Raw genomic sequence first — 24,122 nt, 5'->3', positions numbered from 1 at the left:
GCATAAGGTAAAGAATAATTTGAAGGCATATTCTAATTCAAATTGCTATTGGTGGGCCCACTCGCCCAACTCAACGACAGCGTAAATCTTGACGCCGCACACCATCTGCTAATCACATGCCACATCAGAAATATATTATATATTTTTTCTTTTATTATAAAGTCTTGCTTGTACACGGCACATATATATATAAACACCACGACAACCCATATTTTGGTTAGTTTCCAATCCATTGAAATTTTTAGAAACGCTCCTCAATTCGCCTTCTCCACAGCCCTCCCAAGGTACAATTTCTTTGAATTTTGCTCTTTTTCTCTCTGAATTTCGGATCCGGTTTTCAAATCTGGTTTTTCCTTTTTTGCTTATAAAAATTGGATGGTTTTGCACATGCATCCCACTCCTCAGATCTTGATAACAATTTGCTTTTTTTTTCTTCCGTGTTTGGGTAGCTCAATTGCGCTAATTTGCACGGTTACTCTTGTATTCATTCACAAGTTTCTGTGGAGGCCCAACAGTTTCCTGTTGTCAGTTCGTTATTTTGACTAAAGATGCGATCTTGCATTTGGATCTCTTGTTTTTTGGACGATTGTTACTGACTTTTCTTTAGATCTCAGTTTGGTCTGCTTTGAATGCTGAGGCTATTTCCACAAACAGATTTTTTTTTTTGTGATTATTGAGTGTATTATTTCTTTTGAAATTAATTTGTTTGATTTTCTTTTTTGACTGTGCAATGTATGTTACCTGATTACTTTTTTGAACTTTGAAACCATTTAAGATGCATTAATTTATCATATGCCCCTGACCGCATCTACGTTTAGATGTATTCAAATTTCCATTCTTGTAACTGTCAAATTGGTGTTTTGGTTGTGTTTTCTTTAAAATCTGTGTATTTGAAAAAACAATCACTGAACTGCATATTAAAATCCATGAACCATCATAAACACACCATGTTTATTACACCACCATGGAATTGGTTAGGAAAATTAAAGATAAAACATAAGGCAGAGAGCTCTAACTTAACCCAAGATAAATGGTTGAGTTGACTCCCACTTATATGTTATTCCACACTTTCACGTCGAACCAATTTGGGATTCGTATCAATCCATCCATCCCCTTTCGAACCGGTTATCCACAGACACGACACGCCATCTGACAAACCAAAATACAAGGCCCACCATCTATTTTCTGCCCCTTGGGCCAACATCTTCAATGGCAACCCTTCTGGTCACACCTTCGGGTAGCCCACGTTGGCCCCGAGTCCCCTAGAATTTGTCTACAAATTGATAAACATGATGCCTAACTTAATTCAAAACCACCTTCAAAAGGTAGAGGGTTGACTACCACTTATATGTTACTCCACAATTTCAGGTGGAACTGCTGTGGGATTCGTATCAATTCATGATGTTTTAGTCAATATTATTTAGCCTACTTTTTTGCTGCTAATAATGTCTTTGTTTGTGAAATAAATGTTTCAACTTCTAAACTAAGAACTCCTCATGTTTCTTTTCGTTCTGTTTTTGTATGCAGACGTGACGGAAGATCTTCATGAGTTCTACACCCACAGTGGTATCCAGAGTTTCCTGCAAATTGGGAAACAAGAGCAGCTTCTTCTTCTGGATTCTCTTTTGCTTGCTATTGAAGATCTTGAGATCTCCAAAAATAGATATCTCATCGTTTAAGGCTGACTCTTCATTATTCTGCACCTTGGGAGGGCTCCAGTTGTCGTGCTGATTGATAATTGGCCATCTGCATCCTGCATTTAAAATAATTCAGCATGGTTTCTTCTCAAATACTACCTTCCGTGACAAAAGATGGCAAGCGCAAACCGACCCACCACCAGATACTCTTACCTGTGAGTCCACCTGATGTTGTTTCTTCTGAACAGGTTGAGTTAGACTTTTCTGACGTGTTTGGCCCTCCACCTGTTCATGCCTCAAATGAAGTCAGCTATAAAAATGGTGAAGTAAATGAGCTTGTTTATGATGATCCTGAGGTCATTTACAATCGATCACATTCACTAGTTGGTCCTTCTGCTTGTGTTAGCCAATCTCTGAACCTCAGTGGCCTGACCATTCATGAAACTGAAGAGCAGATAGAGTTTCTGGACTCTGTTATGAATGTGACCTGTAAAAAAGGTCAGGACGCCTCTGTGGATGATTCTGTTTCTGAGGTCTGCGATAGTATGATGAAGACCCAAGCAGTAGGCCTCGAGGATTTTGAGGTTTTAAAAGTTGTTGGACAAGGGGCATTTGCAAAAGTTTATCAAGTGAAGAAGAGGGGCACGTCTGAAATATATGCTATGAAGGTCATGAGGAAGGATAAGATCATGGAGAAAAACCATGCTGAATATATGAAAGCGGAGAGGGATATATTAACAAAGATTGACCATCCCTTTGTTGTCCAGCTGAGATACTCGTTCCAGGTACATTGCTCTAACAATCCTAATTCTTCCAAGTCATTTCCCTCCTACAATATTTCCAATCCCCTCATTTTCATTGTTTACATTCTTGTCTGCATATTTTTCTTAAGTTGGGGTTTGGAAAAGATGAGGAAAGGAAAAATAAGAGATATTTCTATGAATCTAAGGCTTTAAATGATATATCCAATGGAAGATGCTAACAGAGTCGTTGGCTTTTTTTATATTTTTGAGCTGTAAAATATTAAAATTTATTCATAATTTTAGGCTTTAATTGATGTACATTTTTTTTGTATCTCTTGTCGAATGTGCAGACCAAATATAGACTTTACCTTGTTTTGGACTTTATCAATGGTGGTCACCTGTTTTTTCAACTTTACCATCATGGCCTTTTCAGGTAATTATTTGACTGTTGTAATGTAGTTCTCTAATACTCAGTATCCATAACTTCTGCACTCAATTATTAATAATAAAAAATTACAGAGAGGATCTGGCTCGCATCTATGCAGCAGAAATTGTTTCAGCAGTGACGCACCTTCATGCAAATGGAATAATGCACCGGGATCTCAAACCTGAAAATATCCTTCTGGGTGCCGATGGCCATGTATGATTTTATGGATTGCTTTTTAACATTTGTCGTCGTGACTTCTACTCGTGATGTTGACTTTATTGCCACCCATTGTAGGTCTTACTCACCGACTTTGGATTAGCAAAAGAGTTGGAAGGGAATGCAAGAGCGAATTCCTTGTGTGGAACTGTAGAATATATGTCTCCTGAAATTATTCTTGGGAAGGGCCATGACAAGGCTGCTGATTGGTGGAGTGTTGGAGTTCTATTGTTTGAGATGCTTACTGGAAAGGTTACTTTTCCAATTTCATCTTTTAGTTTGACATTTGTTAGTTATACACTTCATGCTTTGTGTCAATATTATACTCTCTCCATCCCGAGTAAAGCAATGCATTTCTTTTGGTTATGGGAATTAAGAAAGTGGTGTTTGGAGAGTTAAGTAGAGAGATAATAGAGTAGGAGAGACAATAATGAAAAGAAAGAATAAAATTAAGAGTTGATTCTTTCCAAAATAAAGGAAACGCATCAGTTACCTTGGGACATCCCAATAAGGAGTAAGAATCACTTTCATAATCTGCTTTGTGTCTAAAACCTTAACATGTACTTACCATTTCAAGTGATTCAGTATATTTGGATTTGGCTTATTCTTTACATGACCTCAATTGAAGATATTGCAGTTTGACACACTCACAAGAAAGTCCTAACATGTACTTATCATTTCAAGTGATTCGGCATATTTTTGGATTTGGCTTATTCTTTACATGACCTCAATTGAAGATATTACATTGGCTAGAGTTGCCTTGGTAGGAAAATAACTTTGTTCTTTCTCAAATACGACATAGTTTTTGTCATTTTACCCAAAATTTAGACCGCGATAGCTTCCCATGAACCCAAAAGTTTGAGTTGAACCATAAGTTTTATAGCCGGTATACCTCTCAAGAACTTGGAAATGTTGTTCGTAATGTGCTGACAAGTGTAGATTTGTGTGAGGATGAATTAATTCAGTTTTCTGATAGACTAATGATTTGCTATTTTGTGAAGCAGCCCCCTTTTATTGGAGGAAATAGGGACAAGATTCAGCAAAAGATAATCAAGGACAAAGTTAAGCTGCCTGGCTTTCTATCAAGCGAAGCACATTCCCTGTTGAAAGGGGTAATCATACATATCCATGTTTTACAGTAGTGTGATGCTTACTTTACCTTTTTGGCCTATTTTACAATCCTTTTATGCATTGTGGCATTTTGTACTCTACTCTGTAGCTACTGCAAAAGGAACCAAGTAAGCGGTTTGGTAGTGGGAAGAAGGGTAGCGATGAAATAAAGAGCCATAAGTGGTTCAAGTCAATTCACTGGAAGAAATTGGAGGCGAGGGAAATAACACCAAGCTTCCGTCCTGTGGTTGGTGGAGACCTTTGCATCGCGAATTTTGACAAACAATACACAGATATGTCATTGTCTGATTCCCCTGCTTCAAGTCCTAAAGTCGATGGAAATATGTTCCTGGGTTTCACCTATGTCAGGCCGGCTTCCTCCTTTCTCAAATGAAATTAGCTAGGACTTATTTATGGTTAGCTTTTCTTCAACAGATTTGGAGTAAGTTAGGAGGGTTTTATTGTGTGTTTACTACTCCGACATTTCTTGATACTGTTGACATGGTTGTAATTCAAATTCAAAATCAACAATTAATGGATTATTGAATGTTTTAAGAGATGTATATCATTTTATATGTGGACAGATAACATGTTGCATGCTAGTAGTCACCGAAAGCATGCTTCTTCTTGCAACTCCACCTGCATTTCCATGAACACAAGGAATTGAACATATTGAGTCTGGTGGACTGAAGGGATATGATATGGGATAGAGAAGGATTTTTGGATAGAACTAATGCATATCCATCATCCATGTAGTCTGTGCCTTGGGGAAACAGCTGCCACACAAGGCTGCCGCCTCCGCCCCCGCCTCTCTTGGTCGAGTTCAACACACATTGGTAAACTGAACTGAGAAGAGCATCGTGGTACGTTAGATTGTAGCCAGGGTCTTTTCTAGACACTCCGAACTCTGTAAACATGACAGGCATTCCCAGGTAGTTCTCAGCATCATCGATATGTGCTTGCATCCATGATCTCACGAACTCAATGTGAGCATCCGATATTGCTTGGGAGATCCTTCAACACGATATATAATACAGTATCAGAGGCTAATTTAGACTATGGTTGTATTATACTAATAAATTCATGTTAGTTACCAAGAATCTGGGTAGATATGAACTGATGCAAAATCAACTCCAAGAACTTGATGGTTGCGGATGAAGTCCGTCCCAACTTGTTGAGCGTAGGTGTTGGGATTGAACTGAACCTTATTCGGGGTGGATGCACCGTAGAAACCTTCAGATCCTATCTGTAGGAGATGCTTTGGATCAATGCTTTTCACATAGACTGCCATTTCTTCAATCCAAGCCTGCAACTTATCTCCTGAGGGATCCGATTCACAACGAGGCTCGTTGATGAGTTCCCAAGCGAAAATAGTGGGATCATCCTTGTAAGTTATGTTTGTTATGGTATTCACTCTGTTGAGCACTGTCTGCAACAAGAGTGTTGGAAGAGAATTACAAATATTTTCCTGAAATTTTTAGGATTTAATTAAGGTACTTACCTTAACATGCGATTTGTAATAGCTTCTGAGAGTTGGATGAGAGTAAAAATCATCATCAGATGTCAAATTGAGACCAGCAGCCTTGCCCCATTTTACATACTGTGATTTCCCTCCATAGGCTTCCCAGTTGTTAACCAATGACAATATCAGCCTTACTTTGTACTTCTTTGCTTCACTCACCACAAAATCCAATCCCTAAACATGCCCTTTTTGTTAGATGAAGTTAAATAAATTCACCATGTAGCTAGTAACAAGGTATGAAATTAAGAACCGCCAAGTGAATTTTCTAAAGAGAACTAAAACGACTTAAAATGACCTTCCGTATTTTAGTTCAGCAGTTTGACATTAAGATTGAGTTTTGTTTTGATCACAGTTCTATATATACATGTAGTACCTTGAAAACTTGCTCATCATAAACGTTAGGGGATTTTTGAAGAGCTCTCCACTGGCCATCATTGAAAGCCCAAGTCCTGCACACTGAAAGACCAACAGATGATGCCTCCTGGAACACATCACTCACCTTTGGCCGTGTCGACTCATCTACCGCGAAAATCATTAGCCAGTATGTGTTGAATCCGTTGACATAGAATGGCTGGCCATCCAGCATGAATTGATTTCCTTTCTTTTGCACCATGCTCCATGAATCTACATGATTCCCTGCATCACCAACAATCTCATGATCCTCCTCTAACTCAGAGATGATTGCAAGACATGTTAAATGGTTAAGTATCAAAATGAGACTAAATGACTTGAACATGTATAGAATTCCCATGTTTTGAATTGATATTGAATTTAAGAGATGCTCCAACTATATACATATAGACACAACACAAGACAAGTATTGATCAGAGGGAAATGTTGAGGTTTCCTTGGAAGCAAAGTTGGTTTTTTTTTTCTTGCTGTTTTTGGGATTTCTTTCACCTTCAACATGCTACCACTATTCTTGATAATCGTAATTAAAGCTCAAATAAGTTTAACAATCCTGAAAAGAAAGCTAAGCATGCTGAGGGTTGAATACAAGCTAAGACTTTGCTATATCTTACCTTGAAAGCACTATATACTTGATGTTCACAGATTATGAGAAAGAAAATTGAAGCTCACTATATCAACTTCAATCGAGAAGGAACGATTTTATGTCTTGATATATTGGCATTGGTTATTTTAGTAATTTAAAAAGAATTTATAATGGCTATTGGCTTATTGTTATTTTTATAATATTATATTTCGAAGAAGATAAAATATGATTGTAACATGAACCATTTTGTTCGTCGTAAACATGCATCTTTCACTGAAATATTGAAATATGACACTAGATTAAAAAAAAGGAAAATGAAAATCGAAATGCATACTTAGATCGTCCCCTAAGATTTATCTTCATGCATGGCAAAATCTGATTGGCTATGCGTCGCATCGTATAGGGGGCAAATTATTCATTTCAAAAATATGTTACTCTCCTCCATCCGCCGTTAAAAGTATATTTTTACTTTTTCATTTGTACTATAAACTAATTTCACTTTTACTATATTACTATATTTAGTAGGTGAATGTTATATTTAATTAAGAATTAATATATAAAAATAATACTCCTCCGTCTTATAATAGATGTCACACTTTTCTTTTTAATTTGTCTCATAAAAGATGACACATTTGCTTTCTTAGAAAAAGTTCCCTCCCACATTAATATAAATATATTATTTTCTCTTTCCACTTAACACACTTACAATACTTCCTAAAATTCCGTGTCAATCCCAAGTGTGACATCTACTATGAGATGGAAGGAGTATTTACATTCTATTAACTTATTCTACCCATTTTACTTTATCGCATTCTACTAATTTATTATACCCATTTTACTTCATAAAGTCAAACAATTGTATTAATATGAGATGTTTAATTGTGGATGGAACAACTTAGAACTACTAATTTTCAAGCTTCTCACGATTCAACTACTCCTAAACAAAGCTGATATAGTCATATAGCTCTTAATTAGTCCATTGTATTTTCTGGAAAAGCCGCTGAATTCACGCGACAAATCTATAACAACCATTAATAATGTATATTACTACTATTTTAATAAGATTACGTTTTCGGACATTCTGTTTCACTTATTGATTATGATGGGAATAACTAATTACTTTTCCACACTATAATTGTGAGTAGACAGATTGAGTGGAAGATTCAGTTATTCAATTTTGACAATAATTCTGATGTAGGCTAGCTACACGATTCGTATACCATTTCCATATTATTAGCCATTACTTTTATTTGCCATGTATATACCACACCTTAGATGCGTATGTACGTAACAAAGGCTTAGTTTTTTTTAGGGATATTGGCATCTAATATCACGAAACTTTCAAAAAGTTAAGTTTTTCCCACGAACTTTAAAATTGACAAATAATATCATGAACTTTACTCCGTGTTTGTTTTTTCCCACGAATAAAAAAATTCCCACAAATAATATTATGATAAGGATTTTTTTCGTAATTTTTCGACAACAATTTTGAAAGCTTCAAGTTTTTCAATCTTTAAAGATAGTTTTTCTTGAAGCACACCCTCCAAAATTGTTCTTCAATCTATTAAAATAACATGAATTTTTTCATTCGTGGGAAAAAACAAACCCGGGATAAAGTTCGTGATATTATTTGCCAATTTTCAAGTTCATGGGAAAAACCTAACTTTTTGAAAGTTTAGATGCCAATATCCCTTTTTTTATTATATATGTTATATACATATAAAAATATACAAACATGGTATTGCAAAAGTAAAAATGTCCAATTGACAACAAAATTATATATATACTCCCTACATCCGCGATTTATAGTCTCATTTTGCTATTTATGACTGACCGTGACCATTCAACTAAATAATTAAAAACACATACTATTATAAAATAAAATCATATATAAAAATGAAATCCACATTCCACTAATTCATTTTCTTATTTTTCTTCACAAAGTCAAACAATTTTTAAAATTCATGCCGAGTCAAAATGAGACTATAAATGACGGACGAATGGAGTATATAAATAGAAAACACACTTATATATATTACTCCCTCCATATCATCGTAAGAGAGTCGTGCATGTAGGGCGTAATCAGTTGCTTTTGGAAGGGTAGATTTGCCTCAATGAGCAAGGTTCGAATCCGCAACCTGCAGTGTTGGAGTAATATTTCTCGACCCATTATAGACCTTGAGGGTGGGCTTCATATAGGTTCGTGGGCAGCTTACCTGCCGTTGAGTACTTGATTTACATCCTTCCATATGCCTTGTTGGGCTGAGGTGTGAGGAACCGTTGGAATTGGGGGATTTAACTGATTATATATTTTTAAAATATAAAAGTAATTAATAATAATAAGATTATTCAACAATAACTTTATTACATTAATTTTAGTGAATCCAAATTTGCTAAAAAATACTCCTATAAGAATATAATGAAAGAAAAAGGACATATCACTGAAATCCTTCGAAAAACTTTGGCAACCAGCAATAAAAATTTTAGTAGTAATTGATATGAAAAATTGATATAGAGAAAGATGGAGGTTTGGCGCATGTATTTTATTGAGCAGTGATATAGAACTATAGTGTGTGATCAAATACTAACTAATTTACAGTAATAATTAATTTCAATTTTATATGTTAAAAATATCTATATAAAGATATAAATTTATCAATTTTCTTGTGCTGATGAAGTTATGTCCTTATGTTGATATTTAAATTTATATATTATATTGATATAATGAGGATTGATATGATATGGTCCATTCTATGCGTCTATAAGCAACTGATGATGTGGCATTAATCTCTCTCTCCATAATTAGCCTCCTCACTTTCGTTTTAATAATGTTTTTGCAGAGGCCTTCGTTTTACCTCTGTAACTTCTCTTTTTTATTCATCATCAAATTCTTCAATTTTATCCATGATCTCTCACCATAGAATCTTCTCACAATTTAGTACTATATGCAAATTGTTTCTACAATTCCCGTTAACTTAATTTTGTATCAGTCAATGAATTTATGCACTCAATGTTTCTTAAAATGGGTTTCTTCAAATTTTCCCAGAATTTTTACATATGTATTTCATTTAAAAGAGAGAAATTTTAAATTTTAAAAAATGGACCCATGTAGATGAAAATTCACACATAAACTCAATATTTAAATCTTTACTTTTACCTCAACATCAATGGAGTATTAGATTATTTCTAAGATCCACCCCGCCAGTCGTTTTCAAGATCTAAAAATATGAGAATTTGCAAATACAGAGAGGAGGGTTGTAGGAACGATTAGGGAAGATGACTACGAGATTTGCTATGGAGATAAAAGCATATAAAAAAAGAAAAAATTTTAGTTGGCTCTAATAGTGTAACTAGAACAAATTTGACTGAATTCTGAAAACGAGAATGGATGGAAGAGGAGAGAAGAGATAGAAGAGGAGAAAGAGACAAGAGGAGAGAGGAGAGAGGTGAGAAAAAAAATTGATGCCATGTCATCAATCGCTCACACACGCTCACATACTATCGCGCAGCGGAATGAGATCCCCTGATGTGCAAAATACCACGGTAGGGGATGCTGTGGTAAATCAAACCATTCATTTATAAATGAAAAAAAATATTACAAGTATATGAAATTAATCAATGGTGAAGATCACCACAGCCCCCTGCTGTGGCATTTTGCACAACATGGGATCTCATTCCGTAGCGCAGCACATTAATCCTTATAATATAATTATGTCTTTGTGTTGATAATTTTAATACACAGAATTAAAAGTTATTAGTTATTACTGTAAATTAGTATTACCCAAACGCGACCCGTACCACGGTTATAAGAGCGATTTTCACTGTAAAGATGTTGTAGTTCACAATACGAATTTGGTACGAAGTGAACCATGGCGACATTATAGTGAACTAAATCCTTTACAGAGTAAATCCTTCACTATAAGTGTGTTTTAGTTCACAACACCAATTTGCAAAACACTGAGTGAACCAAAACATCATTATAGTGACTTAAATCGCTTTTATAGTGAAGTCCATATCTGTTCTCTAGTAATTCATTTAAAATTAGTTATATATTGATCACCACTTTATATTTATTGTCTATATTTATTATGGGTGTACATATTGCATCTAACATAAATAGAAGGTGTAAACAAAATTATACTCCCTCGGTCTCAAGGAAGTGACCCCCTTCTTTGGGCGGCATGAAAATTCATGAAATTTTATTATGTGTGTAAAGTGAAGAGAGTAAAGTAAGAGAGCGTGAATAAAATAGAGATAAAAGTATTTCTACTTTTAGTAATGAATCATCTTGATTGGGACAACCAGAAAAGAAAGTGAGTCATTTTTTATGGACCGGAGGAGTACTACATAGTAATTTATAATTATAACGTATCATTGTAGTTGGTATGTTTCCATAGTGTACATATCTAGATGGAAGTAAGATTTTATATTTTCACTTATCAAATATTTATTGGTAGGACATAGCAAATTATATTGTTACTTGGTTAGTATTTCTTAACTAATGAATTTTTTCTTTACCCATCTAAAGTGAGTTATCGACAATATATAAATTAATTACTCTTTTTAATTTTATTTTTCTCCATATTTATCTACTTTATCTTCTATTTTATTTTTTTCACTCAACTATTTAAACATCATTTCTTTAATTTTATGTCTAATGTACCTAAAAGAAACGTCTCACTTGTTATGGCAGGTTAGGATGAATAACTTGTTTTGGCATTGTACACATTGCACTCATGTCATTGTATATGTTACACCTGGCTTATACCACCTTAATGCATAATTAAGACCAAACTTAGTCCACTAGATTAAAAAATAGATAATGTACACCCTCTGTCCCACTAGAAATGAAACGTTTTTCTTTTTGGATTCTCCCATTAAAAATGGAACGTTTCTTAAAATAGAAATAACTTTATCCCTACTTTTCCCTTTCTCTTACTTTACTCTCTCTTCTTTAACTCACAAAACAACACTACATAAAATCCTATGCCGAAAAGCAAATGTTCCATATTTATTGGGATGAAGGGAGTAGATTTTATTCATTCCCCCATTGTATACTTTGCATTTAGATCATTATATCACTGCAATAACCTTCATTATATGCGAATTATTGAGATATAACAATTGTCAGTTTCATCACTGCAAAATCAAAAATATACTTATATATAACTCCCTTCGTCCCATTAAATATGCAACATTTGCTTTTTATGTAGTGTTATTTTGTGAGTTAATGAAGAGAGAATAAAGTAAGAGAGAAGAAAAAGTAGAGAGAATATTGTTTCCATTTTTAGAAACGTTTCATTTTTAATGGGACAGACCAAAAAGGAAAATATTTCATTTCTAATGGGACAGAGGGGGTATTTCTTTGTCCAATAAGAATATACATTATTTCCTTTTTTGTCCGTCCACAAGAGTATGTACTAACTAATTTTGAAAACTCTTTATTCTATATTGGGATGAGACTTATTCTCCACTAACAATACTTTAATTACTTTTTTTCATATCTCTCATGCTTTACTAATTATGCATTAAAACTCGTGTCCAACAAAAGTGTATACTTTTGTGGGACAAAGGGAGTATATTTTTTGACATTATATATATTGAACGTATGTCATTCTAGATATTGAAATGTGACATCCGTAACATTGAAATGAAGAGAAATATACTGCAGGTCAGCATAAAAATAGACACAAATTACTCCCTCCATCCCACGATTGGAGTCACTCTTATTGTGGTCATGGATTTTTTACACAATATAATGTGCTAAAATCTTTTAATTTTAGAGAATCAATTTTTTTTTTAATTATGGAATAATTAACAATGTTATATAGGGTAGTGATAAAATGCAAACTCATATATTGGAGTTTGTACAATATTTAGAGTTTGGATTATATTCCCTCCTAGGGACGTGATCAAATGAAAACTATATATTTAATACAAACTCAAAACTTTAATCCTAGCCGCTAATTATATCATATATGTGGTTAATATGGCGTTCAATTCCTATGTCGACAAGACCATATATTTTGTCAACAGAGGGTAATTTTGTAACTTAATTTGATCAGCGGTTTATGCGTTCTTAATTAATCTCCCACTTTTCAAACTGCAAATATTCACATCTTCAGTGAGGATCTCCACCATTGTAATTGACGTCTCCTATTCTCAACAATTAAATTTTTCCAGTAAAAAAACCTAGCTAATTCCGATCATGTGCTAATTCGTCGAAAAAATTGCTTAAGTTTTGCATTGACACTACGTCGTTGATTCCTTATTGATGTTGAATTTTGTGTTGAAATGGCGTTGAATTTTTGTTGATGTTGAATTTCGTGCTGAATTCTTGACACTTTGTTGATGTCGAATTTTGTGTTGAAATGGCGTTGAAGCTTTGTTGATGTTGAATTTCGTGCTGAATCGTTTACTCGTCTGTTCTGCTGTTGTTTTTTGGCGATGAAATTGTGTTGACTCTTTTGTTCTGCTGCTGTTAAATTTTGTGTTGAAATAGTGTTGATTCTATGCTGATTCTAAAAACGTGAATAGTGGAAGTAGAGAGAACAATAAAATCGGAATTACATAATTAAATGATTCACCATATTATAAAAGTGTCTATTATACCCTATGTTGACAGATTTATAGAAGTTATTGATATTTTCAAATGGGAACATTATAATAGTTGATTAGTACTCCCTCCTTCCATGGTAATGGAGGCGTTTCTTTTCGGCATGGAGAATAAGAAAAAATGTGTTAGGTGAGTTAAGCAAAGGTAGAATAAAGTGGAAAATGAAAAAAGTAGAGAGATGAAGAGAGAGAAAAATAAGAGAGAGTAAAGTAGGTGTGAAAAATGTGTTTACTTCTAATAAAAAAGGAAAGGACTCTATTACTATATAACGTACCAAAATGACAAAATGACTCTATTACTATGGAACGGAGGGAGTAATATTTAGTGGCTAGGATTAAGAGCATCCCCAATGGGGACGGACTTCCCATAGCCTTCTCGACGGACTTCCCAAAAACACCTCCTGCCACGTCATAAGCACTTCCCATAGCTTTCCCAGCACTGCCACGTCATAAGGACTTCCAACTTCACAGTGGCGGATGTCCCATAGCCTTCCCGCGCGGACTTCCGCATTAAAAAAAATTCATAAATTCACCAAATTAAACAATTTACGGAATTCAAATTTCGACACGAATACAGAATTAATCAAAGTGCAAAATAATTTCATTAGATTAAAAAAAAGCGACAACAACAACAAAAAAAAACAACTAAAACAAATTACACACATGAACATATCAACGACGACCCCGACGCAACCAAAGCTCTTCAATTAAATCATTTTGGAGTTGAATATGGGCTTGTCGTTGGCGCATGTCGGCATACGCATGCACCCGGTCGGCCCCTTCATGGGGGATAGGCTTCCGAAGATAGGTATCCCCGAATATCTCCCTAACGCCTTGACAAAAAAACTCCAGACATTCGCGGGCAGTCGACTCCCCGATGTGGAGGTACTCGTCGAACATGTCGGCCGTACCTCCGTATGCCAGCTACCTGATTGCTGCCGTGCACTTCTGAATGGGCGTGTGGCCGGGTTTACCAACTGCTTCCTCTCTCATCCTGAAATATTCGTATCGACGCTCTAAAGCGCCAACAATACGAAGAAACAGTGGACGACTCATCCTAAAACGTCGGCGGAATAAGTTGCACCCAAACCGCGGCTCTGGAGCAAAGCAGTCCGCGTACAACCGATGGTGTGCAGCGATGCAGTCCCGAAGTATTTGAGTTCGACGATGGATAGTCGAGGTACCGCCGGCTGTCGCTGCTGCTGCATGGCCCCTTGTAACGCCCGATTTATCTTCCTAGACATAACCGCACGCAGCTCATCCCTAACGATCTGGCGCCAATCTGGAGCACCGCTACCACCCGCACCGCTACCACTACCACTACCACTTCCACTTGCCATTGTAATAAAGAAACGTAGAGAGAGAAAAACTTGTTAACACAAGTGGTGCGAATGAAATGAAGTTCAACGAGCCGTATATATAGAATTTGAAAATAAAATAAAATTAAATGGTATCGGATGTCCGTCCGCGTGCCACAAAAGCGGACGTCCCGTTGCGACGGATGTCGCGTAAACACCGCAGAACACCCGTGTCCAACGTCCGTCCGTGACGGACGTCGGGCACGCCGGTCCGACGCCCAGCGGACGTCCGCCGGTGCTGATGCTCTAAAGTTTTGAGTTTGTATTAGATATATGGTTTTCATTATATCACTACCCTTCTTTTCCACATATATATATATATATATAGAGTTGTGATCAATGTCGAACCAATTTTAAAGACCGAACTAGAGACCAAATCTGGGCCATTAGATCTAGTTTTTTTGATGAGATGTGCTGCTGTGAAAAAATTTTTCTGCTTCATTAATAGCCCATTTTACTTCATTGTATAAGTTTATTACTTCATTCTGTACCTAATACCTTGAAACTACAACATGTTTTTACTTGCTTCCAGTAGGTTTTGAAATGATTCAACATATGTTTCATTCAAATTCATTGACGTGGGTTTTTGCTTGATTAACATTTAAAAATGCAATTTATTCAAGTGAGTTTATTACTTCATTCAGGAACGTTATTACTTTATTGGATAAGATTTTTACTTCATTCCAGTAGGACTTCAAATGCTTCTACACATACTTTATTTCAATAATTTATTACATTATTCCATGTGTTTATTAAACCAATATTAGCGCCATGACGGTGGTGATAGATATTGTAGAGAGAAAGAACGGCACGCGACGGCGAAACCACATTTACGTACTGGAATGAAGTAAAAACCTACTGGAATGAAGTAAAAACCTACTAGAATGAAGTAATATATTCTGGAACGAAGTTAAATCTTCGTAACATGTTAGTATGACTTATTTACCTTCGGATGAATGAAAATAGGCTCGTGATGAAGGAAAAATAATTTATAAATTTCTGTATCTTATCCATAAAAAACTAGATCTAAAAGCCCTAATTTGGTAGGGTTCGGTGGTTCGGTCTTTAAGAGTGGATTTGTGGATAATGGGACTCTATATATATATATATATATATATATATATATATATATAGGGGAGCATTAGGGACTTAGGGTCCTATTACACCCTAAGTATCTTTTCTCTTCTTAATGTCAACTATTAGATGGATGGAATGGGTGGACTAGATTAAAAGGCCCAATCCAATCCCGTGTTGCATTATTAGTGCATTTTCGTGCATTAAAAGGGTAAAAGAGTAAAATAACATACTACACAATCAGTTTCGAAACGGCAGGTCCTAAATTTACACGGCATTTTCATCGACCTCTCGTCTCCCCTCTCTCTCACTCCATCCCATCAACATTCTCTCCACAAAATTTCTCCCTAATTGAACAAACCCTAGCCGCCGCTGTGTCTCCGTCGGTCGACCATTCCCGCCGTGAAATCTCCGTCGGTCTACCATTCCCGCCGTGAAATCTACGCCGGTCGACGATTCCTGCCGTGAAATCACTTCGCGCGCTCCTTGAAAGTCGATACCTCTCCTGCAAACAAAAAGGTGTGGTTCTGTTTTTTTGTTTGGTAGGCACAAACACTCCTAAACATCGATTTATACTTTTTAATCGTAATAATGCACAAAATTATTTTGCTCGATTTTGTTGGAAAAAGATGAAATTGCGGTTATTAGAGTTAGGGTTTTGTTCATCCTTGCTATAACAATTAGTTCTCTTAGTTGGATCTGGGTTTTGCATCGGTTTACTTTCCAGTTGGTGTAATGCACAAAAGTTGTTGTTTTTTTTGTTGGAGAAGTTGGTATATTGAGCATTCTATTTACTGTATGCTGGATTTCTAGCCAATATGTACACTTTTCGTCATTTTTTGGGTAATACCACACTGAGTTATGGTTGAAAACTAACCGATTTTGGCCCTCTCGTCGCGCAGATATAGAATGACTAAAAGACGACGCCCCTACAAAAGCCAGCCAGAACCGAATGAAGGTTATGCATGATTCCATCATTTTTGTAGATTATTGTTCATTTTTGTTATGTGAGAGTTTGGCATGAAGTTGTTAGATGCATCCCTTTAGCAAGTGATTGATTAGTATGTTTGGGTTTGTACATTACATCTTCAGTTCTGTGCATTGGTAAATAGATGTCGTGCATTACTTACTGAAACGCATAGATTATTTGGCATTTTTGTTATGTGGGAGTTTGGCATGAAGTTGTTGGATGCATCCCTTTAGCAAGTGATTGATTAGTATGTTTGGGTTTGTACATTACATCTTCAGTTCTGTGCATTGGTAAATAGATGTCGTGCATTACTTACTGAAACGCATAGATTATTTGGCATTTTTGTTATGTGGGAGTTTGGCATGAAGTTGTTGGATTCATCCCTTTAGCAAGTGATTGATTAGTATGTTTGGGTTTGTACATTACATCTTCAGTTCTGTGCATTGGTAAATAGATGTCGTGCATTACTTACTGAAACGCATAGATTATTTGTTCTAAACCATGGTTTTACCTGTTCTGGACAGGTTCTAAGCACCGTCGGCCTGAGTTTGACCAAGCGGTAGACGATGTTATTCCCATAGCATTAGCTCAGAAACTTCGGCGAAGGTTAGCCGAGGAAGAAGCTGCAACAAGTTCACGCAATGAAGACGTGGAGAAAAAGAAACCCAGGGGGAAGAAAGCCGACCACCTGTACTGTCGACAGAACCCCACCGAGTTCATTTCATGTATACAAAACCTGACTCCCCGGCAGAAGGAAGCCGTGATCGAACTGGGATTCGGCGCTGTCCTAGAGTTCAACATCAGGGAGATCCCAGGTTACCTAGCTTACCGGGTGTTGAAGTCGTTAAATCTGGCTCGGTGCGAGATTCCATTATCTGGTGGCGAGCGCCTAACACTAGATGAGGAGGATGTCCACCTGACATTGGGCTTCCCGAGAGGGCGGACTCCGATTGCACGCAAAGAAGAATATCAGTCAAACTTCGAGTTCAACGATATGGTTGCTGCGCGGTGTAAAAAGTCTCGGTACAAGCTGAACGCGACAGATGTTGCGAATATGATTAAGGATGAAACTGATGGTGGTCCGGTCTTCAAGCGTCTATTCATGTTCTTACTCGAGAATGCCTTGATGGAGACTCCGTCAGATGGCAATTGCAAGCCAAAGATACTACACTTTATCGACGATGTGGAGGCTATCAGTGACATGAATTGGTGCGGTTACGTCTTATCCGTTCTGGAAGTCACTTATCCGGGCTGGGCCAGGGGGAAACTGCATACTTCACCGGACCAATCCACTTTCTTTTGGTAGGTAATAGTGTCAGTGCATTATATGTTAGAGTACATGCATTACTTTTTGCTGCATTAATGAACCCAATCTGTTGCATTATAATAGCCTTTACTGTGCATTGTTTTTGTGTCGTGTTGCGCTACTAATATTTGACATTGCTTGGTTGTTGTCAGTGTGCGTACGTGGACCGTGTGGTTCACATACGGAGGCGAGTCGAGCGTGCCTGGCCCACTATAAAGGGTTGGACAGCGGAGACCCTCAAGCAAAGGGAGGATGTGGAGCTTGATCAGTTCGGAACTGGGAGGTTAGAGGGCCGCATTGACAAACATCAGTATCTTACCGACGAGGAAGCAAGGAGGGTGGACGCTGTGGAAAGGGGAGTTAGTGGAACCCCCAGCAGGTACAAGGCGAAGAGACTCAGAGATCGTTTTGTCGCTTCGAGTTCTTTGATGGGACACGCTATTTCGAGGTGGGTCGACGATTTTAAGCAGATACCTATTGAACTGCTTGACGATGGGTGCTTCCGATTGGGGAGTCAGATTGGGTTGAAGTTGTTAGGGATGGAAGATGAAAAGCCTGTGGAAGATGAGGAAATCGTGACAACACTAACACAAGCGAGGGAAGACGAGGAAGAGTACAGTCCCGAGTGGATTGCTGAAATGGAGAAGATGATGCAGGCATACGACAAAAAGAAAACAATAAGCAGAGGATTTGATAGGCCATCGTTCGTCTTGGATGGCTTTGAGTGTCCTGACCCTTTTGCTACGCAGAAAGAACAACGGGCAGAGGGTTGTTGTCGGGAAGAGGAAAACACTAATGCTGAGGAGACAGGAGATGATGGTGTTGGAGGTGAGCATGAAGGTGATGCTAATTTTTGTAAAGTTTACAACGCATTGTATACAGAGGTTTTTGCTTTATTAAATCATAATTCACGCATTATTTACTTGTGTCAGGAGACAAGCCTAATTCGGTTGGTGGATCTTGAACGACATTTGGGACAGCCGCAGGTGGTGTGGAAATCAACAATGGGGTAGGAACATTACATCATTGAATGTGTACTCATTCTTCATTTTTCAAAATACTTAACTGTGCGTCCATTGTGTACAGCCGTCTGTGGTTAGAGGTGAAAGTGAAGGAGGAAGCGGAGATAAAGTCAAAAACAAGGCCAAGAAGGCAGGAAAACAAAACCTGGAACCCAGTGAGATTCCATCTGATAAGGATGTAGATCGTAAGGAGGTGAAGGGAAAACGGGCTGCCCATACAAAAGTAATTCCTTTAATAAATATTATAAATTACAACTAGTTGTTATGTTGTTCATTATTTGACAGGTTGCGTGCATTGTATTTAACAATTTAGTCATTAAAAGTATTATGTTGGAGTTCTCAAAAAAATTAATTGCTTATATTATATAGGCTGTATTAAGCATAACAATATGGTCGTTTGTATGCATTAAATGGTGTTGGTAGTGCTCAGTATTTAGGTTTTTTTTAATTATACAGTCGTTATTATGAATTAAATGGAACCTTACTTTTGTCCATGTAGAAAATTGGCCCAGCTACTGAAAAGGGTATTGAGATCGGTGTTGGGGAAAGACCAAACGAACTTGAAGGTCTTGCTGGAAAGGTGGGTGCTGGAAAGGGAAAGGGTGTTGCTGTGTCTGGCTTGGAAAAACCAAACAAATCTGAAGGTTTTGCTGCAAAAGTTGTTGCTGGAAAAGGAAAGGGTGTTGTTTTGTCGGGCTTGGACATTCCAGATGGTGATTTTGAAGTGACTGGACATGAGGTATGTTGTATTTAATATGTGAGATTGCGGCTGAATTGTATTAACCGTATCACCTATTATTGCAGGATCCTGGGAAGCTAGCATCATCCCGTTTCAAGAAAGCCAGTCTGCCCGTTCTCCATTGCAACCGGGCGGTTACACTAACGGCAAAGCCAAACTATCCGGACAAGTCGCTATACTATTGGGTATTGAGCACAACGGAAATGAATAAGTAAGTTTTATAGTTTTTCTCGACTATTTGCTGGGAAAAGGGTTACTTATGCACACTTTATTATTGTGCAGGGAGACGGTTGTCTACGTAGACGACTGTATCAAGACAGTGCAGCTTGAATTCGCGTCGCTGGCGCCGTTCAAGAGCGTGAGCCCAGCCATTGTAGACACTTGGAGTGCCTACTTGAATAACATGGAGAAGCTCAAGGCTCCGGAAACAGTTGCTAGGGTCTTCTTCTCGATAAAACCATGCGTTAGTGAAATACCTTGTGCCTTGGTTGCTATTTAGTATTGCAATTATAAATAATTAACTTGTTTACCACATTACACTGTAGAGACACACCGTGATTGATACCCCGGCTGAATGGTCAGAGGACCAGTTGAGGGAGACATTCTGGACTCGGTTGTTCGATGATGTACTTGGAACGGGAATCTTTAAATGGGAGAAGTTTGACATGGTAAATTTTATTACGCTTAACCCATCTGATGTACATACACATTAACGTAATTTCAATTGTACAGTTTTTCTTCCCGGTTTGGGGTTCTACACATCAGTACGTGGTGTGTTTCGATCTGCCGGATGGCAACATGAACATCATCGACCACACATTGGTTGACTCCCACAAATCGTTCAAGGCAAAATATGGGAAAACACCCTCCCTTCTGGTGCGTGTTTGAGGGTATTCCATTAAGCTGCATTACATTCAGATAACTGTGCATTATTTATATTTCTCACGCATCTTTTTGTGGGAATTTGTTGTAGAATTTTCTTTTCGCAGAAGCGCTGGTGAAGTTGAAGGCTAATCAAAAGTCAGCCGAGGTCCGAAAATGTAAGACACATGTGGTGGCTATGCCTTGGAGGAAAAATGACCCCTCTGTGGAAACGGGGGTGTACATCATGCGGCATATGGAGACTTATTTTGGCGGAAGGGACAAAGATTGGCAGTGCGGATTCAGCGCCAACGGGACAAAAAATCTGGAAATCTACCGAATGAAGGTAGCAAACGCACTGCTGTCTTCTACACACAATTCCGAGCGTGACACCAACGTCTCTTATGCCGCCAAGTTCTGGAAAGAGAGGCCGCCAAAGTTCAATTTCGATAAGTGGGTCGAAGAGTTTGGGATGGATTGATTGCAAGAGTACTGATTAGAAACGATGTTGACGTTAAGTTTAAGACAATTAGTTTGGGATAACTTATTTTGATTTGGTCAAATGACGCATGTTTTGAACCAAACATTTCACTTGATAACTGATGCATATTTTGGTATTAGTGTGTGATGTAGTACAGTGATAAAGGATAAACTATTTACAAACTTAGGACGAATAGTTGCTTTATCCGCAATGGATGAAATAAAAGAGAGTAATGCACAACATAGCGCTATTAATTTAATGCTATAAAACGATAATGCACATTAACAGAGTAAGGGAGTAATGGAATAAATAAACGAGAGTGATGTGCAACATAGCGTGTTTAATGCAAGTCTAAAAAACGATAACGCACATAAACAAAGTAATGGAGTAATGAAATAAATAAACGGAGGGATGCATAGAATATACTTATTTAATGCAAGGATATAAATCGATAATGCACATAAATAAAGTAATGGAGTAATGGATTAAATAAACAGAGTGATGCATAGAATATACTTATTTAATGCAAGGATAGCAATCGTTAATACACATTATCAACGAACTCGACTAATGGAACAAAACGACGGAGTGGTGCACAGAATATCTTTATTAATGCAAGCCTATAAATGCGCTAATGCACAAAACCAAAAAACTCAACTAATGGAATGAATAGAGGGAGTGATGCATATAATATCCTTATTAATGCAAGGTTGTAATTCGATAATGGACAGTAACTATCGCAACTCCACAAAGTTATTACGCAAAAAATGACCACAGCGCTAGAAATAATAAGAACAAATCCGAGACGAAAAAGTGTTTTATTAGTTACAAAACACATCAAGCTTTCCTCTTGCCTTTACTAAGCGCTTTCTCCTTCTCCATCTCTTTAAGCATTGGACAGTTTCTAGAGTCGTGATGGTCCAACTCATCGCACGCCTTACAACGTCTAAGAGGCCTAACAGCCTCCTTTATAGCCTTTTCTCTCTTTGAAACCAGTCGGCTCGCGGAGCTGCTTTGAATAGAAAAAAAATGTGGCAACACAAATAGCCCTGCCTACCAAACAATTTGCAGTCGCACGAGTATGATTCGTCAGTCTTGTCGTGTGTCACGGAATACGAATTCCGTCGGCTATCCCCAAGCTTGTAGGTGTCAATCGTATCTGTTGATGAAAAACCAAGCACACGACATCTGTCATTCCCATCAACAATTTCTTCTTGTATCTTCCCGAACATACTGTCTGTATAAAGCGTCGCAGCATGTTTCTCGAAACCCAACTTAGTGGCCAGTATGGGCACGGAAGTAGCATCGTTGTAGTCCAGCTTTGTTCTAGCATTCCGCTGAAAGTCCAGAGCATTGTTGAAATACAAGTATAATTCGGCAAGGTTCGCTCGGGGCTTCATAAAATTTTTGTAGAAACTGTTTTCAGATTCTGATATGGACGTAGTCCTAATCATCGAACCGAGTGGGAAATCTCTGAAGTATGCCGGTATCCACATCTGTCTATACTCGTACAATGTGTTCAACCAATCAACGTCTTCCAGCTCATAACGCTCAATCACTCCATTCTACTCCTCTTCAAATTCGTCGGGTTCAAGCAAGTCTGACCAAACGCATGCATTGAATTCCTTCTTGAAATCTCCGTCCCTAAGCAACCTGCCTGGAACCTAGGAAGCCAACTTGTGCATTATATGCCACATACACCATCGGTGTCGAGTTCCTACAAGAACCTCTTGAATAGCTGATCTCATGCCCAAGTCTTGATCGGTCACAATCATTTTGGGGGCTACACCCATGCATTCGACGAAATGTTTGAACAACCAGGCAAAGGCCCCTGTTTTCTCGTTGCAGACCAATCCAGCAGCAAATGTTACGGGTTTACCATGATTGTCCTTCCCCGTGAAAGGTGTGAAGATCATGCAATACCTGCGATGCACACAGGTATGCAGCATTAGCATAATTAATTCTGAATAATGCATAACGATAAAGGTATAATGCAACTTTATGGCTTTATAATGCACTCAGTAATGTATAAAAATCTGCATATAATGTATACCTGTTTGTGTTGTAAGTGGAGTCAAACGCCACTATGTCACCAAACATATGGTAGTTCCTCTTCATCAAACCATCACACCAAAAAAGGGCAACCAACTGGTTAGCAGCATTAACTTCGTAGTGATATGTGAAGGCATCCGACAACTCCTTCTTCTTCGACATGTCGTCCAACACCATCTGCACGTCACAACCGTGTGCGAAGGCTTTGATGTCGCGAGATGTGTTCCTGATTCCCCCAACATTGCAACCGACAAGCTCAAACCCACCGAGGATTTCCTTCAACACCTTAAAGGTAGTGTGGGGCCTATATTAGCCTTGGAACAGTCAAGATGAATTTGTGATGTACGTCATCCAACTTCCGGTTAAGTGTCATAAACTGCTGATGCTCCGACTCCACCATAAAATGGTTGTGAACCTCGTTGAACTCGTGCATAATATATCTCGGTATTCCTGCTTCGGAAAATTACTTGAAGGATATACAAGCTTTACAACCACATCGCTTGGAAAGCCGCCTGCGTTTAAGAGTAAAACCAGAGCGTGCATTCACATCGTCTTCCTCGTTCGACCTCTTGCAGCCCTCCCTATTGCATACCACAGAATACCAAGTAGTAACACCATCCGCCGCCTTCCTCATTCCTTGTTTGCGCGTATCAAACCCAACAGAGCGGGCATACACATCATAAAACGCAAACGCAAAATCTAGGGATTGGAACTTCTGACCAATCACAGGCTTCAATTGTGGAGAACATTCAGGTATAACAAACACTATACATAAAATCAAAACAACAAGCGTATTAGAATTTAGTTTCATTAAATGATATGAACCATACATTAAATATAAGAAAGAATGCATTGTACTTTAATATTTGTACATTACATACGTCGAGTAAAACCACACAGCGGCCGAGATAATAACAAAACCCTATTCAAAAAACTGAAACTCGTCGACTAAACAAAATACTAAACCCTAACCACCAATGACTGCTCCACCCTAG

At 37.7% G+C, this 24,122-nt stretch overlaps 3 protein-coding genes across 3 annotated transcripts in view; 1 reads left to right on the top strand and 2 right to left on the bottom strand.

Moving 5' to 3' along the window:
- The first annotated feature begins 181 nt into the window (after positions 1 to 181).
- LOC125221581 (serine/threonine-protein kinase AtPK2/AtPK19-like) lies at positions 182 to 4,696 on the top strand. The gene is made up of 7 exons (XM_048123727.1): positions 182 to 284; positions 1,528 to 2,422; positions 2,731 to 2,813; positions 2,900 to 3,020; positions 3,102 to 3,275; positions 4,028 to 4,135; positions 4,243 to 4,696. Exons 2-7 carry the CDS (start codon positions 1,775 to 1,777, stop codon positions 4,525 to 4,527), a joined length of 1,419 nt encoding a protein of 472 aa, XP_047979684.1. The 5' UTR covers positions 182 to 284; positions 1,528 to 1,774; the 3' UTR covers positions 4,528 to 4,696.
- Positions 4,645 to 6,509, bottom strand: LOC125221592 (mannan endo-1,4-beta-mannosidase 6). The gene is made up of 4 exons (XM_048123736.1): positions 6,029 to 6,509; positions 5,635 to 5,829; positions 5,228 to 5,562; positions 4,645 to 5,147 (listed from the first exon to the last, which is right to left on the bottom strand). The coding sequence occupies exons 1-4, from the start codon at positions 6,404 to 6,406 to the stop codon at positions 4,733 to 4,735; spliced, it is 1,323 nt and encodes a 440-aa protein (XP_047979693.1). The 5' UTR covers positions 6,407 to 6,509; the 3' UTR covers positions 4,645 to 4,732.
- A 15,403-nt stretch (positions 6,510 to 21,912) lies between these two features.
- The window catches only part of LOC125196825 (protein FAR1-RELATED SEQUENCE 3-like), a 9,985-nt gene continuing 7,775 nt past the window's right edge, over positions 21,913 to 24,122 (bottom strand). The window contains exons 3-7 of the mRNA XM_048095476.1: positions 23,595 to 23,892; positions 23,129 to 23,431; positions 22,803 to 22,998; positions 22,192 to 22,412; positions 21,913 to 22,084 (exon numbers count right to left, since the gene is read on the bottom strand). Coding sequence (XP_047951433.1) covers positions 21,913 to 22,084; positions 22,192 to 22,412; positions 22,803 to 22,998; positions 23,129 to 23,431; positions 23,595 to 23,892 — 1,190 coding nt within the window. The remainder of the gene's footprint in view (positions 22,085 to 22,191; positions 22,413 to 22,802; positions 22,999 to 23,128; positions 23,432 to 23,594; positions 23,893 to 24,122) is intronic.

The sequence above is a fragment of the Salvia hispanica genome, chromosome 1 (genome assembly GCF_023119035.1).
Source record: "Salvia hispanica cultivar TCC Black 2014 chromosome 1, UniMelb_Shisp_WGS_1.0, whole genome shotgun sequence".
NCBI lineage: Eukaryota > Viridiplantae > Streptophyta > Magnoliopsida > Lamiales > Lamiaceae > Salvia > Salvia hispanica.
The sequence above is the reverse complement of the archived record's forward strand: the minus strand, read 5'-3'. Positions and strand labels throughout refer to the sequence as shown.